The sequence below is a fragment of the Durio zibethinus genome, chromosome 27 (assembly GCF_047325235.1).
Source record: "Durio zibethinus cultivar Kanyao isolate XHJ-2024 chromosome 27, ASM4732523v1, whole genome shotgun sequence".
In the NCBI taxonomy this organism is placed as follows: Eukaryota; Viridiplantae; Streptophyta; class Magnoliopsida; order Malvales; family Malvaceae; genus Durio; species Durio zibethinus.
The window spans coordinates 18340963-18354903 of NC_143188.1; the positions used below are offsets into that span (position 1 = coordinate 18340963).

At 29.7% G+C, this 13941-nt stretch overlaps 2 protein-coding genes across 2 annotated transcripts; both read left to right on the plus strand.

Annotated features, from left to right (window-relative positions):
* The first annotated feature begins 5820 nt into the window (after positions 1-5820).
* Positions 5821-11496, plus strand: LOC111279963 (SNARE associated Golgi protein family). The gene is made up of 9 exons (XM_022867050.2): positions 5821-6228; positions 6947-7008; positions 7459-7513; positions 8317-8415; positions 8614-8700; positions 9723-9839; positions 9975-10067; positions 10376-10406; positions 11067-11496. The coding sequence occupies exons 1-9, from the start codon at positions 6133-6135 to the stop codon at positions 11249-11251; spliced, it is 825 nt and encodes a 274-aa protein (XP_022722785.1). The 5' UTR covers positions 5821-6132; the 3' UTR covers positions 11252-11496.
* A 1566-nt stretch (positions 11497-13062) lies between these two features.
* LOC149511093 (RING zinc finger protein) lies at positions 13063-13941 on the plus strand. The gene is made up of 2 exons (XM_089756034.1): positions 13063-13133; positions 13224-13941. Exons 1-2 carry the CDS (start codon positions 13073-13075, stop codon positions 13715-13717), a joined length of 555 nt encoding a protein of 184 aa, XP_089612160.1. The 5' UTR covers positions 13063-13072; the 3' UTR covers positions 13718-13941.

The window sequence follows — 13941 nt, forward strand, 5'->3', positions numbered from 1 at the left end:
AGCACAAATCAAATTTGGAGTTAGTTTTTTTGCACTGTTTGTGTAATTTTTTACATGTTTTCTTCTTCGACTTTATTTTGCATTTAATCTTTTATTCTTTCATAAATATTCCAAGTTAGGTGTAGTTTTAGTTGTGCATTAGAAGTCCAAATCGTGAAATCAAAAATTTATTTACAATTTATGTTTACCATTTTTTGTTTGTTGCAATTATGCTTGTTTGACTTTTTTTTTTTACATTCTTTTTAGTCATTATTCTTAGATCATGTGTTTATATAAGTTGGTTAATAATTGCTTCAAATTCAGTTTAGATTCAAGAACTTCTTCATACTTAACTTTAGGTATAATTGCAACATTTAGCTTTAATTTCATGATCATGCTAGGCGTCATTTCCAAGCTCTATGTAGTGTTATTTCCATTTTCCTTAGTTCTAGAATTTCCATTTCCATTTTAATTTTGCATTTAATTTTAGCTATTACTTGTTCTTGCATTTAGGACTAGTTATAATTTTTCTTTTGTATTTTGTTCATTTTTTTCATCTCTTTATTTCTTAATTAGTTTTATTGATTACTTGAAATTTTTTAGTAGAATTTTAAAATTTTCATGGATATTTTTTGATTGAATCAACTTGAGAAGAATATGAGAATAATAGGTACTTAGCTTAGAAATATCTTTAACTAATTCTCGTGAAATCAATATCTAGACTTTTATAGTCTCTATTATTACTTGAATGACCTGTGTGCTTATAGAATTGTCCAATCAACTGATAATAAACTTTTATATTATTTTCATTTCATATCCTTAAGATGAGGCTCCATTTAGGTCTTACAATCTATGTGTCAGGTTAGGCAACTTTTTTCATAATACAAGGTCATTTCCAATTTGATGCTAATTTCTCACTTTAGCCATTTTTTCTTGATGCTTTAACTTTTTTAAGGACCAAGTCTCTTTTAAAGATATTTTTTCATCACAAACCCTTTTATTGTAGTAGTTTGAGATTTTGTTGGTAAGCAGCTATCCTAGTTAAGGCTGTATCTCTCTATTCCTCGATTAAATTTAGATTAGCTCTTGTAAGTGGTTCTTGTAAAGATCTCATAATCATGAGTGAAACAACCCTTAGTTGTGTCTGAAAATAAGAAAGAGATCAAAACTTAAGCCATCCAAGCATTTGGCCTCCAATGGTGATCTACATTGCAACTTTGATCGAAACCTTTTCAGGGAGAGATTTTAATCTTGTGCTAGCATGTGTTTAATTTCACAAATCAATAGGAAAGCCAATCCCTATCTAGGTCGAATGTTTTAAGTTATCAATAAAAAAGAAAAAAAATAACTTTTTTCAAAAGAAACATAAGGTGTTGCAAAACTCGAAAAAAAAAAAAAAACTAGTTTAGTTGCTTACCCTAGATTGTCCTACAATCTTGCAATTCTTAATGCTTTATGTTTTCTCTAGTCTCTTGTATATTCAGCCAAGGCTATAAAAAAAAGTATTTATAGTGCTTCTCAAATTTTAACCATTGCACATACAGATGTAACTTTTGCACCTTTTACAATTATGTATTTTAAAACCCTAATTTAATGTTTGTTGTTGTTTTTTTTTGTCTTCTTTCAATCAAATCCATCTTATTTGATTAATCCTAATTTAATTTAGCAATGTTACCTTATATGTGACCTAGTAGGCTTCCAAAATATTTGTAATAAATATAATATCAAATTGATCAAGAAAAACTAACATATATTCATATATCATAACAGCATCTAGCAATGCATTATGAGTATCTAAATATGAAAGAATTAAGATAATCTTAATCATACTTTTTAGTGTTTAATCTATTAGCGTAATTTGATCCTTTCATCATATATCCTGAAAGGCTGTAAACATGATGCAGTGTCTACTAATAAAACCTTTCATATTAGTTTTTACAATTCTTAGTTAACATGTATGAATTTAGCATGAAACTATTTCATTTAAATCATCAACATGCTTTGGCCAAAGACTTTATATGTTAATTAAAGCCAAAAAAATAAATGAGATATGTCCCCTCATTTGACTTGAGTGATGGATTCTCTCTTAATCACTCATCCACCATCATATGTTTTAGAGCATACCCAAAAAAACAATTTTTAGGCATCAGGTGCCTTGACCTGTAGATGTGAAATCAAAATATGATTATTTACATACAAGATGATTTAGTGTTTCAGATTTAAGGATTATTTACATGATTGACACATGATAACATTTTCATAGATAATTGAATGAAATACCAAATGAAAGTATCTCCATTTTTTAATCCATGAGATCGATTATTTATTTCATAAGTAAGAAGAATTAACATGCATTAGTCTCTAAGCATTGTTGATGTTCAATCTTAACAATATGCTAATAAAGAATAATTTTAAGTATATGGGTTTGATACATAAGGATATCACAATTGTAACTCATTACACTTTCTTTGCAAGGCCATTATGTTCTAGAGTTTTATCATATTAGTATCTCGATAACTCTTTATCTTCATATTATTGATAAAGGCGAACCTTTTTAATCACTAAAATATAGTGAATTGGTGTAATTTAATTTTATGTCCATTAACCAACTGATTAACTCTGAGGTACATACACAACAATAAGCAAAGCAAACATGTATAATGTCATTTTCAAAATGGTGAGTCAAAAAAGTAAAACAAATTAAAAGTAAACACATGAAAAAAAGAGAAAAAAGCATTGGCTAAACAGTATAAAATACTTTTACTTGCATTGTATATATGAAATAATTTGCTTGTTTCGCTTGCAAAAAAGCATGAGAAAATTAAGAATATAAGAAAAAAAAAAAGAACATAGAAATGAAAAGAGGGGTAAAGAGAATTTAGAAAAGAATATGAAGTAAAAAAATGGCTTAGATATAATGTTTACATTATCTGATTTCGCCATAAATTTGATTTTGTTGATGTCATACATTTACAATTTTACTAATCAATTGGAAAAAAAATCAATCGATCAACAAATCCTTCCTTTTTTTCTTCTAATTTTCTTTTATTGGGATTTTGATGGATGTTTAAGAAAAAAAAAAATGATGTGAAATTTTTTATTAGATTAAAAAACATATATGGTAAATAATATCTTTATATATTTTGTGTGAAACTTTACCCCTAATTTAGAACAACTTTCCTTAGTTTCTTTGGCTTAACATTAGACCTGATAATTCGTATTTTTGTATCGTGTTTCGTGTCATATTTGACATGTATAATGATACAAATTATTAAAATATGAACAAGACATAAGGATTATTTACATACAAGATGATTTAGTGTTTCAGATTTAAGGATTATTTACATGATTGACACATGATAACATTTTCATAGATAATTGAATGAAATACCAAATGAAAGTATCTCCATTTTTTAATCCATGAGATCGATTATTTATTTCATAAGTAAGAAGAATTAACATGCATTAGTCTCTAAGCATTGTTGATGTTCAATCTTAACAATATGCTAATAAAGAATAATTTTAAGTATATGGGTTTGATACATAAGGATATCACAATTGTAACTCATTACACTTTCTTTGCAAGGCCATTATGTTCTAGAGTTTTATCATATTAGTATCTCGATAACTCTTTATCTTCATATTATTGATAAAGGCGAACCTTTTTAATCACTAAAATATAGTGAATTGGTGTAATTTAATTTTATGTCCATTAACCAACTGATTAACTCTGAGGTACATACACAACAATAAGCAAAGCAAACATGTATAATGTCATTTTCAAAATGGTGAGTCAAAAAAGTAAAACAAATTAAAAGTAAACACATGAAAAAAAGAGAAAAAAACATTGGCTAAACAGTATAAAATACTTTTACTTGCATTGTATATATGAAATAATTTGCTTGTTTCGCTTGCAAAAAAGCATGAGAAAATTAAGAATATAAGAAAAAAAAAAAGAACATAGAAATGAAAAGAGGGGTAAAGAGAATTTAGAAAAGAATATGAAGTAAAAAAAGGGCTTAGATATAATGTTTACATTATCTGATTTCGCCATAAATTTGATTTTGTTGATGTCATACATTTACAATTTTACTAATCAATTGGAAAAAAAATCAATCGATCAACAAATCCTTCCTTTTTTTCTTCTAATTTTCTTTTATTGGGATTTTGATGGATGTTTAAGAAAAAAAAAAATGATGTGAAATTTTTTATTAGATTAAAAAACATATATGGTAAATAATATCTTTATATATTTTGTGTGAAACTTTACCCCTAATTTAGAACAACTTTCCTTAGTTTCTTTGGCTTAACATTAGACCTGATAATTCGTATTTTTGTATCGTGTTTCGTGTCATATTTGACATGTATAATGATACAAATTATTAAAATATGAACAAGACATAAATTATAAAATATATTTAAATCTTAAATATGAATACGACACGTTTATAATACATATTACATTTGATATGACACGATAACACATGCAATTAATCCATTTAAATATGACATTAATAAACACGAATAATACGGATATATAAGAATAAATATGACTAATATAGATATACACAAATAAAGACCACTAACACGAATATATATAAAAATATAATAAAAATAATAAATAATTATAAACTATCTATCATTTATAGCTTAATAAACTTAGTATATTAATAATATAAAAAAGTATTTACATATTAAAAAAATAAAAACACTTTGATACTCATTTAATATCTATTTAATATACATTTAAAATTTAATATATATTACATAACTATATTAGTTTTTAGTATCAAATTCAAATGGTGAATTATTAAAGATTTAAAAATAAAATAATGATGTAAATTATTAGTACTAATATTTATATTGTATTTATAATATTAATATAAAAAAATAATTTTATAATAATTATTAAATAAGTATAATAATTAAATATTTAAAATAATTTTTATATGATATTGAATAGCTAATTAAATATCATAATTAAAAGATTAAAAATTAAAATAATCTGTATATATTTATATTAAATTAAAATAAATATAAAAATTATGCTAAACGTATACTTGTATGATCAAATTAAATTAAATATATATTTCGTGTTATATTATATGTTAAACATGTATCAATATAACACGTTTTATCTAAACTTATTTTTCTTATTTTATACGTGTATAAACATGTTAATACATATAATATTCGAATTGTGTTATATCAAAATTCGTATAAACACAAATAAATATGAAATATATTTTTTAAAAATATATATATGATTCTTTTGTATTATTTTTTTTATTATATCACTATTTAAATTTATTAGATCTACTTAGCATCAGACATAATAAAAAATACAACTCGCCAATTTAACTATTTTTTTTCTTTTTCGGGTCAATTGAGATTTTTTGGTAAATTTTAGTTACTCTTTTTTTTTTCTTTTTCATTTAAACATGTATTTAATAAACAAAATTACAATATAAACACATGTTAATACATATAATATTCGAATTGTGTTATATCAAAATTCGTATAAACACAAATAAATATGAAATATATTTTTTAAAAATATATATATATGATTCTTTTGTATTATTTTTTTTTATTATATCACTATTTAAATTTATTAGATCTACTTAGCATCACACATAATAAAAAATACAACTCGCCAATTTAACTATTTTTTTTCTTTTTCGGGTCAATTGAGATTTTTTGGTAAATTTTAGTTACTCTTTTTTTTGTCTTTTTCATTTAAACATGTATTTAATAAACAAAATTACAGTATTAATTTTCTAAAAAAAAAAATCTAATTTAATTACCCACGATAAAACAAAATAATGATAAAAAAACGATGCTTCCTACACACTTGCAGAGCCTAAATCCAAATCAATTTATCGTTTTCAATAGCAAAAACCCCAAAAAAACAATTGAAATAAAAGCAATCAGACAAAAACCTAGAAATCTTTGAGTGTTTGTTAGGCTAAAACCACGAAAGAAAAACCGAACTCAAAGCTAAAAGACCGTATTGCATTTTTGTTGCTTTCTTTAACTTTTCAAAATCTGGCAACCATAGAAGGATTGAGGGCACGTTCATCGTTGAAACACGCGATCTACGATACTAACAACGACGACGAAGAGTGTAGGCCTTGGCGTCGTAGGTTGTCAATGGCTTTCACCTGGGGCTCTGCTCTCAGGATAACTCTTCTTCTGCTTCTTCTTGCTGCTGTTATTTTTGCTTGTTTCACCCTCCCTGTTGAAAAGGTTTGATTTTCCTTGCAATTTACACATTTTCTTGATCTGGGTGAATTTTATTTTCTCTTCTTTTATTCATAATTTTTTTTTTTTTTTGTGTTTTCTCGTCTGGGTATTTGTTGTTTTTTCTATTTGATTGATAATTTGCTTTATTTTGTTAATTTTGTTGGTTTTTTTTTTCAATCTGAGTAATCTTGTTCTTGCTTTTTGATTGATCTTTTTTGTTTCTATGATTTTTCTTTTTGGTTTTTCTAATATGGGTTTTTCTTGTTTTCAGTTTTTGATTGATAAATTGTGGATTTTTGGGTGTTTGTATTGATTCAAGATTTGAAATGTGAAGTTTTTATAGTCCAATGAATTACCTTTGCGGTTCATTCGGAGCTGTTTGTATATGACCTCCTATCTCTTGACTTTTAGGACATGAGATCATAAGTGCAATTTTTGTGATTTTGTTCATAGGTATCTGGATTAATTTGCAACCAAGCGTACTTTTGAACCTAATGTATTTACCTAATTGTATTCCATTTCTGAAATTACTACAAAGTGCAAAGTTGGAATAATAGAAGGCAAGAGTTATGAGGAGGAATCCAAAATTAACTAAGGTCATGAATTCTTAGGGATTCCAATTCTCCCCAGCTTTCCAAATTTTAACTGTATTTAGGCCAATTGTTATTTTGATACAATCTTTGTGTATTTTGATGCAATCTGTGTGTTGATTTTCTTGCAGATTTTGAAGGATTTTTTGTTATGGGTTGAAAAGGATCTTGGACCTTGGGGTCCTCTTGTGCTGTAAGTCACTTGAAACGCCCCTGGTATCTTTTCGTTTTCAATGAGCATCTATTATTTTGTTTGCTTAATGATATCAATTTTTTGTTAATGTATCAATTTAATAAATGTAATTTAAATTGTTCATATAGTCTAGACATTGTCAAACTGAGTTGAAAGTTTGACACTTTGCTTTGTTCTTACAGTCTTAAGCAATATGTTTGTGTACACATAAATGGAAACTGGATCAACTTCTTTATATGAAACATGGGGAGAATGTAACCATATGTGTTCTCTAGCATTGGATGAATAGAATACCCCTCGATGAGTATCAATCTTAGCCTCTTATTGTAATGAGATTACCTCTAAATTTGAAGCATTGGTGTGAATAATTGCCGAGTTTGCTGGTGAATTGATTAGCTGTAAATGACTTAATTCTGAAGTATTGGAATTTTTTACCTTGTTGATGTGCAGTGCTGTTGCTTATATTCCATTGACAGTCTTGGCCGTTCCAGCTTCAGTGCTTACAGTAAGCATTAAATTCCTGAACTGATGCTTCAGTTAGCCAAATTTATTTCCATTTTGTAACATCATGCAATTCTTTTTTCTTGTTCATTTGCCATTTTAACTTCTCATTGGTTTTTCCCTCCTTGTGGGATATGGAGTAATGATCCTGATTCCTGCATTTCTTCTTGAGTTGACATGGTGTCCATGCCAGTGGAACTTACCTTTTTCTACTATTTTGGATGTAAAATGCATGAGTAATTCTAGTCAATGCGTGATACAGATTATTGTGCACAGCTCTTTTAGGCAGCTGTTGGTCAACCCTACATGCAAGAGTTAATTACCTGTTAATAAACCTAGAATTAGCTTCTTTATATGAATTGGTAGCATTGTCTAAATATCTGAATCTTGACTGCAGGTTCCCTTGCAATAGTTAGTATCAATAATAGTATGTATAAACATCTAGAGTAATGATATGGTAAATTTGGGCTCTTGTTAACTTGATACTTGTTGGTAAAATTCTACACTTCCTATTGGAAAATTAAAAGCAAAACAAACCATATTTTACCCTAAAGGTGTGCTTCTCATTTATTGGAGGAAAGTAATCTATGATTTTCTAGCATTCTTACAGTTAATGTGATAGTAAACTATCTCTATGATCTCTTAACTTTGTGTTTTCTTTTTTTGTGATCTGTCTTATTCAATTTCTTATTGTTATGTGACATATTTTACTCCACAATGCTCAGTTGTGGATTGAAACCTCCTTCCAAGCATTAAATGATAAATGAATAAAATTGTAATCTTACAAGGCACTTTTTCATCTTTCAGCTTGGTGGTGGTTATCTTTTTGGATTGCCCGTGGGCTTCATTGCAGATTCTATTGGTGCAACTGTTGGCGCAGGAGCAGCATTCCTTCTGGGCAGAACAGTATGTTCATTTATTTCTTATGGAACTTTTAATGTTATGATGTCTTACCGCTTTACAGTTCATTGACAAAAACAACATATTGATGTGTTGGATATCTCTTTTTACTAAACTTAATCTCCTGCTTTATATTTATTCCTTTTCTTATTTATTTCTGGTCTGTCTCATTCAAATTCATCTGATTATGATGTTCTTGTACAGATTGGGAGATCATTTGTTGTTTCTAAGTTGAAAGATTATCCTCAGTTCCGGTCAGTAGCAATTGCAATACGGAGATCCGGCTTTAAGGTTTGTAAACTTTTTGTTGATTTCTGAAGGATGAAATCTTGGTTTGTAAGATATGTCCATCTCTAAGGTCTTGTTTTAGAACACCACATAACATTTATTAAATTTATGTTCTTTGGTGGCCTTTTGCTTAATCATTGAAATGAGCTAACAAATGTAGTGGTATCATGACTTCATGAAAATTGCTATTAGCCACATAGTAGAATAACCAGATGTTTCTTTTCTTCATAAGTTTGAGAAGTTCAAAGGACATTTAATTAATAAAAGAAAAGTGTCTTTTTCAGGCTTTCAATAAGTGATGTTTCAGATTATCTAGATAAAAAATGGCATTCGTTATTTCTATTCATATGGGCATGTTTGCCAACACCATGCAATATCTCTTTGATTTACCATGTCTGTTTTAGGCTCATGTGTTAGTCATGCTTATCGTCATTCTTTTTTTAAAGGTGTTAGTCTTGTAAATTTGTGGAAAATGCTACTAATACCTACTTCTACAATGAGCATGTCATTTTCTTTATCGATACCTATCACAATGTTGGATTAAAATGTTTCTGTCATGCTTTATCTTTTCTATATGGCTCTGAATTCTGATAAGATCTTACGTATATTTGGTAATCCTAATTTGACATTGTTGACACAAGTATTGTTTAAAGTGTCCTGGAGGAAAAGTAGTTCTCTGATAAAGCATTGGTATCTATCGCATGCTACATTCAAGTGCTTTTGTTCATTGAATCCTTTTTGTATGTTTCTGAATTCTGGATATGGGTTCTATGCATGTTTGGTAATTCTAATTTGCTAACATGAAATTCCTTGCAACATCCTCCAAAAAAAAATGAAGTTAGTCTGATTGACATTTAAATTTTGCCCGATGGTTTCTTTGGCAACACTGCTTATTAGTTTATATCAATTAATGTTTTATTCAAAAAGTGGATAAGTAAGATTGGTCTGAAGGTGAGCAGTACGGTCATTTATTGCTCAAAACTCTCTTTTGTCAGATTTCTAAATTTTGTTCTGTTATTGGACAGATTGTTTTGCTGCTTCGACTTGTACCCTTACTCCCATTCAACATGTTGAATTATCTGTTGTCTGTGACCCCTGTCCCAATTGGAGAATACATGCTGGCCTCTTGGTTAGGGATGATGGTATTTGCATCTCCATTGAACTATCACCTTCTAGTTATTCTTTCCAATAATTCCAGCTTGCTATTTATACGTGTTTCAGTTTTCGGTGGTTCTTTTATACTTGGGATTTAACATTGAGAATGGTGTTTGTTACAGCCTATAACCCTTGCTTTAGTTTATGTGGGAACAACTCTTAAGGATCTTTCTGATGTGACTCATGGATGGAGTGAGTTTTCAACTGCTCGTTGGGTAAGTCATGTTATTATTTATATGTTTGGTTGTTTTTTATTATTATTTTTTTATTTTGAATGATAATGGATGATGTGTGGTTTGCTGAGGTATGCTTCATTTGTGGCCCTTTGGACCAGGAAAATGTACACAATTATTTGCTTCTAGTTACTTTTCCATAAAACTCTTCCCAGTGACAGGCACGAAATGAACCTGGGTGCATTTTCACGTTTATATTTGGTGATTGTAATTAGGACAATAAAGATGCTTTACTTGCTTCATGTAATTTCTTTCTTGTATTCTTACCCATGTTTGCTTTATGAGTGCAGGCATTTCTCATCTTGGGCCTTGCTGTGTCTGGTAAGTTGCAGTCATTTGTAAATGCATGCAAACAACTGAATAAGTGATATTTTGCCTCTCTCCTTTTCATTTTGAAGTGTCTGTTTTCTTGCAATACATCTATGTTTGGGAACACCAAACCTTCACCATTTGAAATAGTATTTATAAGTTATAATTTTTTTAAGTAATGTGATTATGCGGGGAAATGATTCCGGAAGAAGATAGAAATAAATTAGTGCAAGTTTCTCTTTTTCTCTCAAACTTTAGATGACTTAGTTGTCAAGCGGACAAATTCAATTAATGTTTTGCACTCAACATGTGTATTTGCCTACTTGGGGTACAAGCTAACTTCAATTATTACAACCTTGACACTAAAGCCATAGATGCAATAAACACATAATATCACCTTGACTGTTGAGAGCTACCGTTGGTAACACCTTGTCTTTTTCTTTTTTCAATAATGTTTTTACTTTTGTGTGGAGTTGGGTTTAATGTAATAAATTCCAGGTTAAAATATAATGTCATCATTATTTTGTTACTGCTTTAAATTCTAGGATAAATGATAGTGGAGAAACTACTTCACTTAAAATTTACACAAAACCACAATTACATGATTGAATTATAATCCTTGATTTTACAGTTGGCAACTTTTTGACTTAGGCATTATTCATTTTTATGCAGTGGTTTTAATGGTTTGTGTGACTAAAGTTGCCAAATCAGCTCTAGACAAAGCATTGGCTGAAAATGAGGATGTAGATAGCATTGTGGGCTCGCCACAGTTGCCCATTGTGGGTGAAGCAGCTGTGGATCTCCATCAGCCTCTTATAATTAAGATAGACCCTGCTGACGAAACACATGAAAAATGAACTAAAAACAATCATGAAAAATGAACTAAAATCATTTGTAAATTCTTCCTCTACCTTCTTCATAAGCTGTGCTAGACATTGCTTTGGCATTTGGTGCTTCTCATTTGTGATTTGTACTGATCGCCTTATTAACAAGTTTAGTTCTCTATAGAAATAGATGATTATACAATTGAGATATTATTGAGAATATGTCATTGGAGTTTAGTTTGCTGATTGAAATCAAAGAAATAATTGTTTTCCCCTCATTCTTACAGTGCTCTAATTATGCTCATTTAGTGCTTTTCTCTCTCGCTCACATGCACATGTTCATTATTCACTGTTTAGAGATTCTGAGTTCTTAGGATCTTATTGAAAGCATAAAACATTAGCCAACTCGGCAAAGGAACCAAAGGTGGATGTGGGTCATACTCGTTTTTGCTTGTGGACCTCGTGAATTGTGTCTGAAGATTTGTATCTATCTCGTTGGAGATATCAAAAGTTGGATAAAGTTTGTGGCTCCATTTTGGTGGACTTTTCTATTGATCTCACGACTCCATTTGGGTGGACTTTTGTATTGATTTCACGACCTTCCCTCCCCCCCACCCCCTCTTTTGATTTAGCAGATACACTTGAAATAAGTTCAATAAATTCGAAAGCCATGACAATGCTGATGTGGCCGCCCAAGTTAGCATCCTGGCGTTAGACATAATTTTCTAACAAAATGTTCGTTTGTTAGTTTATCATACGTAAAAATTTTTGTAAATTAGAGTTTAGTTTAATTGATTTATATAATTATTGTTAAAAAATAATATTTGATAAATCTAAATTTAAATATTTATAATTCTTTTCTTAATTTTTAGAAAGCGATCTTTTAATATAAAAAAGGCCTTATTCTTAGAAAATAGCAGGGTGGATGTTCTGATTTCAAAACTTGAATTCTTAGTGAAAATTGGGTAATATCTCTTCAACATAACTCAAATGATTAAAGTGGAAGGACATTTTGAATCTTAGATCTGAGGCATATTGCATTATCATGTGTGCATTTGAAAAAAAATAAAAATAAAAATAAAAAAGCTGACAATTTGCTTCGAGAATGGCTGGGGAGGTATAGCATTTGGTGAACAGTAGCTTCCACTGTTGGTGAGTGATTACCGCGGCCATGATGAAAAGAAAGAATGTTAAGAGATCGTGATTCCTGAAAAGCTGAAGTCCTCAATTTGGAGACTGTGTCTCTGTTCATATATCCAAACTAGATGGTCCAAGTTACCCTTTTTTTTCAATTGTCCAGCTGGATGGTGCAATTTCTATATATATTAAAATTGGTTGGGGGATGAACTGATTTCCAGGAAGAAAAACAAAAGCTAGTGTTGGTTTGAGACTTGAACAGGAAAAAAAAAAATCAAAAGCAGCTTCAATGATAAAAGATGAAGCAACATCATACCCAACCTCATCATGGTGGGTGCCATTAACTTCTTTTTCACCTTTCCTAAACAAACAAGAGAAAAGCCAGTTGGTGGAATAGTAAGGTCTTTTATTAGTTTACCATATCTTACCTTTACCTTTCCCCATTGTCTACTTTTGTTGAATTTTGGGGTTGTAGGGGCCATTCCCATTAATTCCTTTAGTGAAAGGCTTAAGATGAGGGCAAGGAATAAATTCTTCTTTGTACTGATTGAATCTTTTGGAGTGCAATCAAGACTTAAAAATAATCATCCTAAATCCAAAATGTATTTTAGTTGGTTCATACTATCGCTATTAAAAAATTATATTTTATAAATCTTAAGTTCAAATCTTAATACTTATAACCCTTTCTTATCCTCAGGCCTCCTATATACCAAAAAAATGTCATCCCCTTTGGTGGGTCACAAAGTAATAATAACAGCCGGTGATATAAGAGCAAAAGGTTCATACATTGAGAACTTTTTATACATAACCTTTTAACATAGACTAGAAATGTTTGTTTAATAGTCTTCTATAACAAGAATGCATGTAGTTTCCAAGTCTCAGGTGACCAAAAGTTTGGAGTCCTTCAAACGGAAAATGCCAGGGTTGGGCATTTTTCACTTTGGAGGGTGCTTTGATGGATGCCGTGATCATACTCAAGCATCAGGATTGGGCACCAGGGTCTGGAACCTTAGTGACAGGCCAGTAGAGCTTCAAGTAAGGGTAGGATCAATACTAAAAAAAGTTCACACGTTGAAACCAAGATCTTCAAAGAGACTGAAATGCAAGAGCATATACAAGGCCTATATGCCTGGAAGAAGTGGCAACAGCAGTGGAGGAATGAAGAGCTTGCTTTATTACTATGATGAAACTTGTCATCCTTACATTTGGGTACATAACACTGGGGGTGATTCTTCAAGAATGGTTAAGCAGCAGTATATTAGCCTTGATGACCTGAGGGATTGTTCTGAGATAAGAATTTTCATAGATCATCAGAGAGGCTGCATATCTGTTCGCAAGAAACCTAGGCCTGATTTTTGCTGAAATATTAACTCTTCCATTTGTAAGTCTGCAATATCATTTGTTGTTCATGGAGATTATAGTTTGTTTTACACTGATCTTTTATATCTTACCCTTATGATCACTAGTTGACCTTCCGTTGTTTTTTTATTATGATCTATTTGAAGAATTAAAGATGCTATTGTTATGTTTCAAGATATGAAACAAAAAAAATTATACAGAATGAAAGTAATGATCTTGTTTCTTCT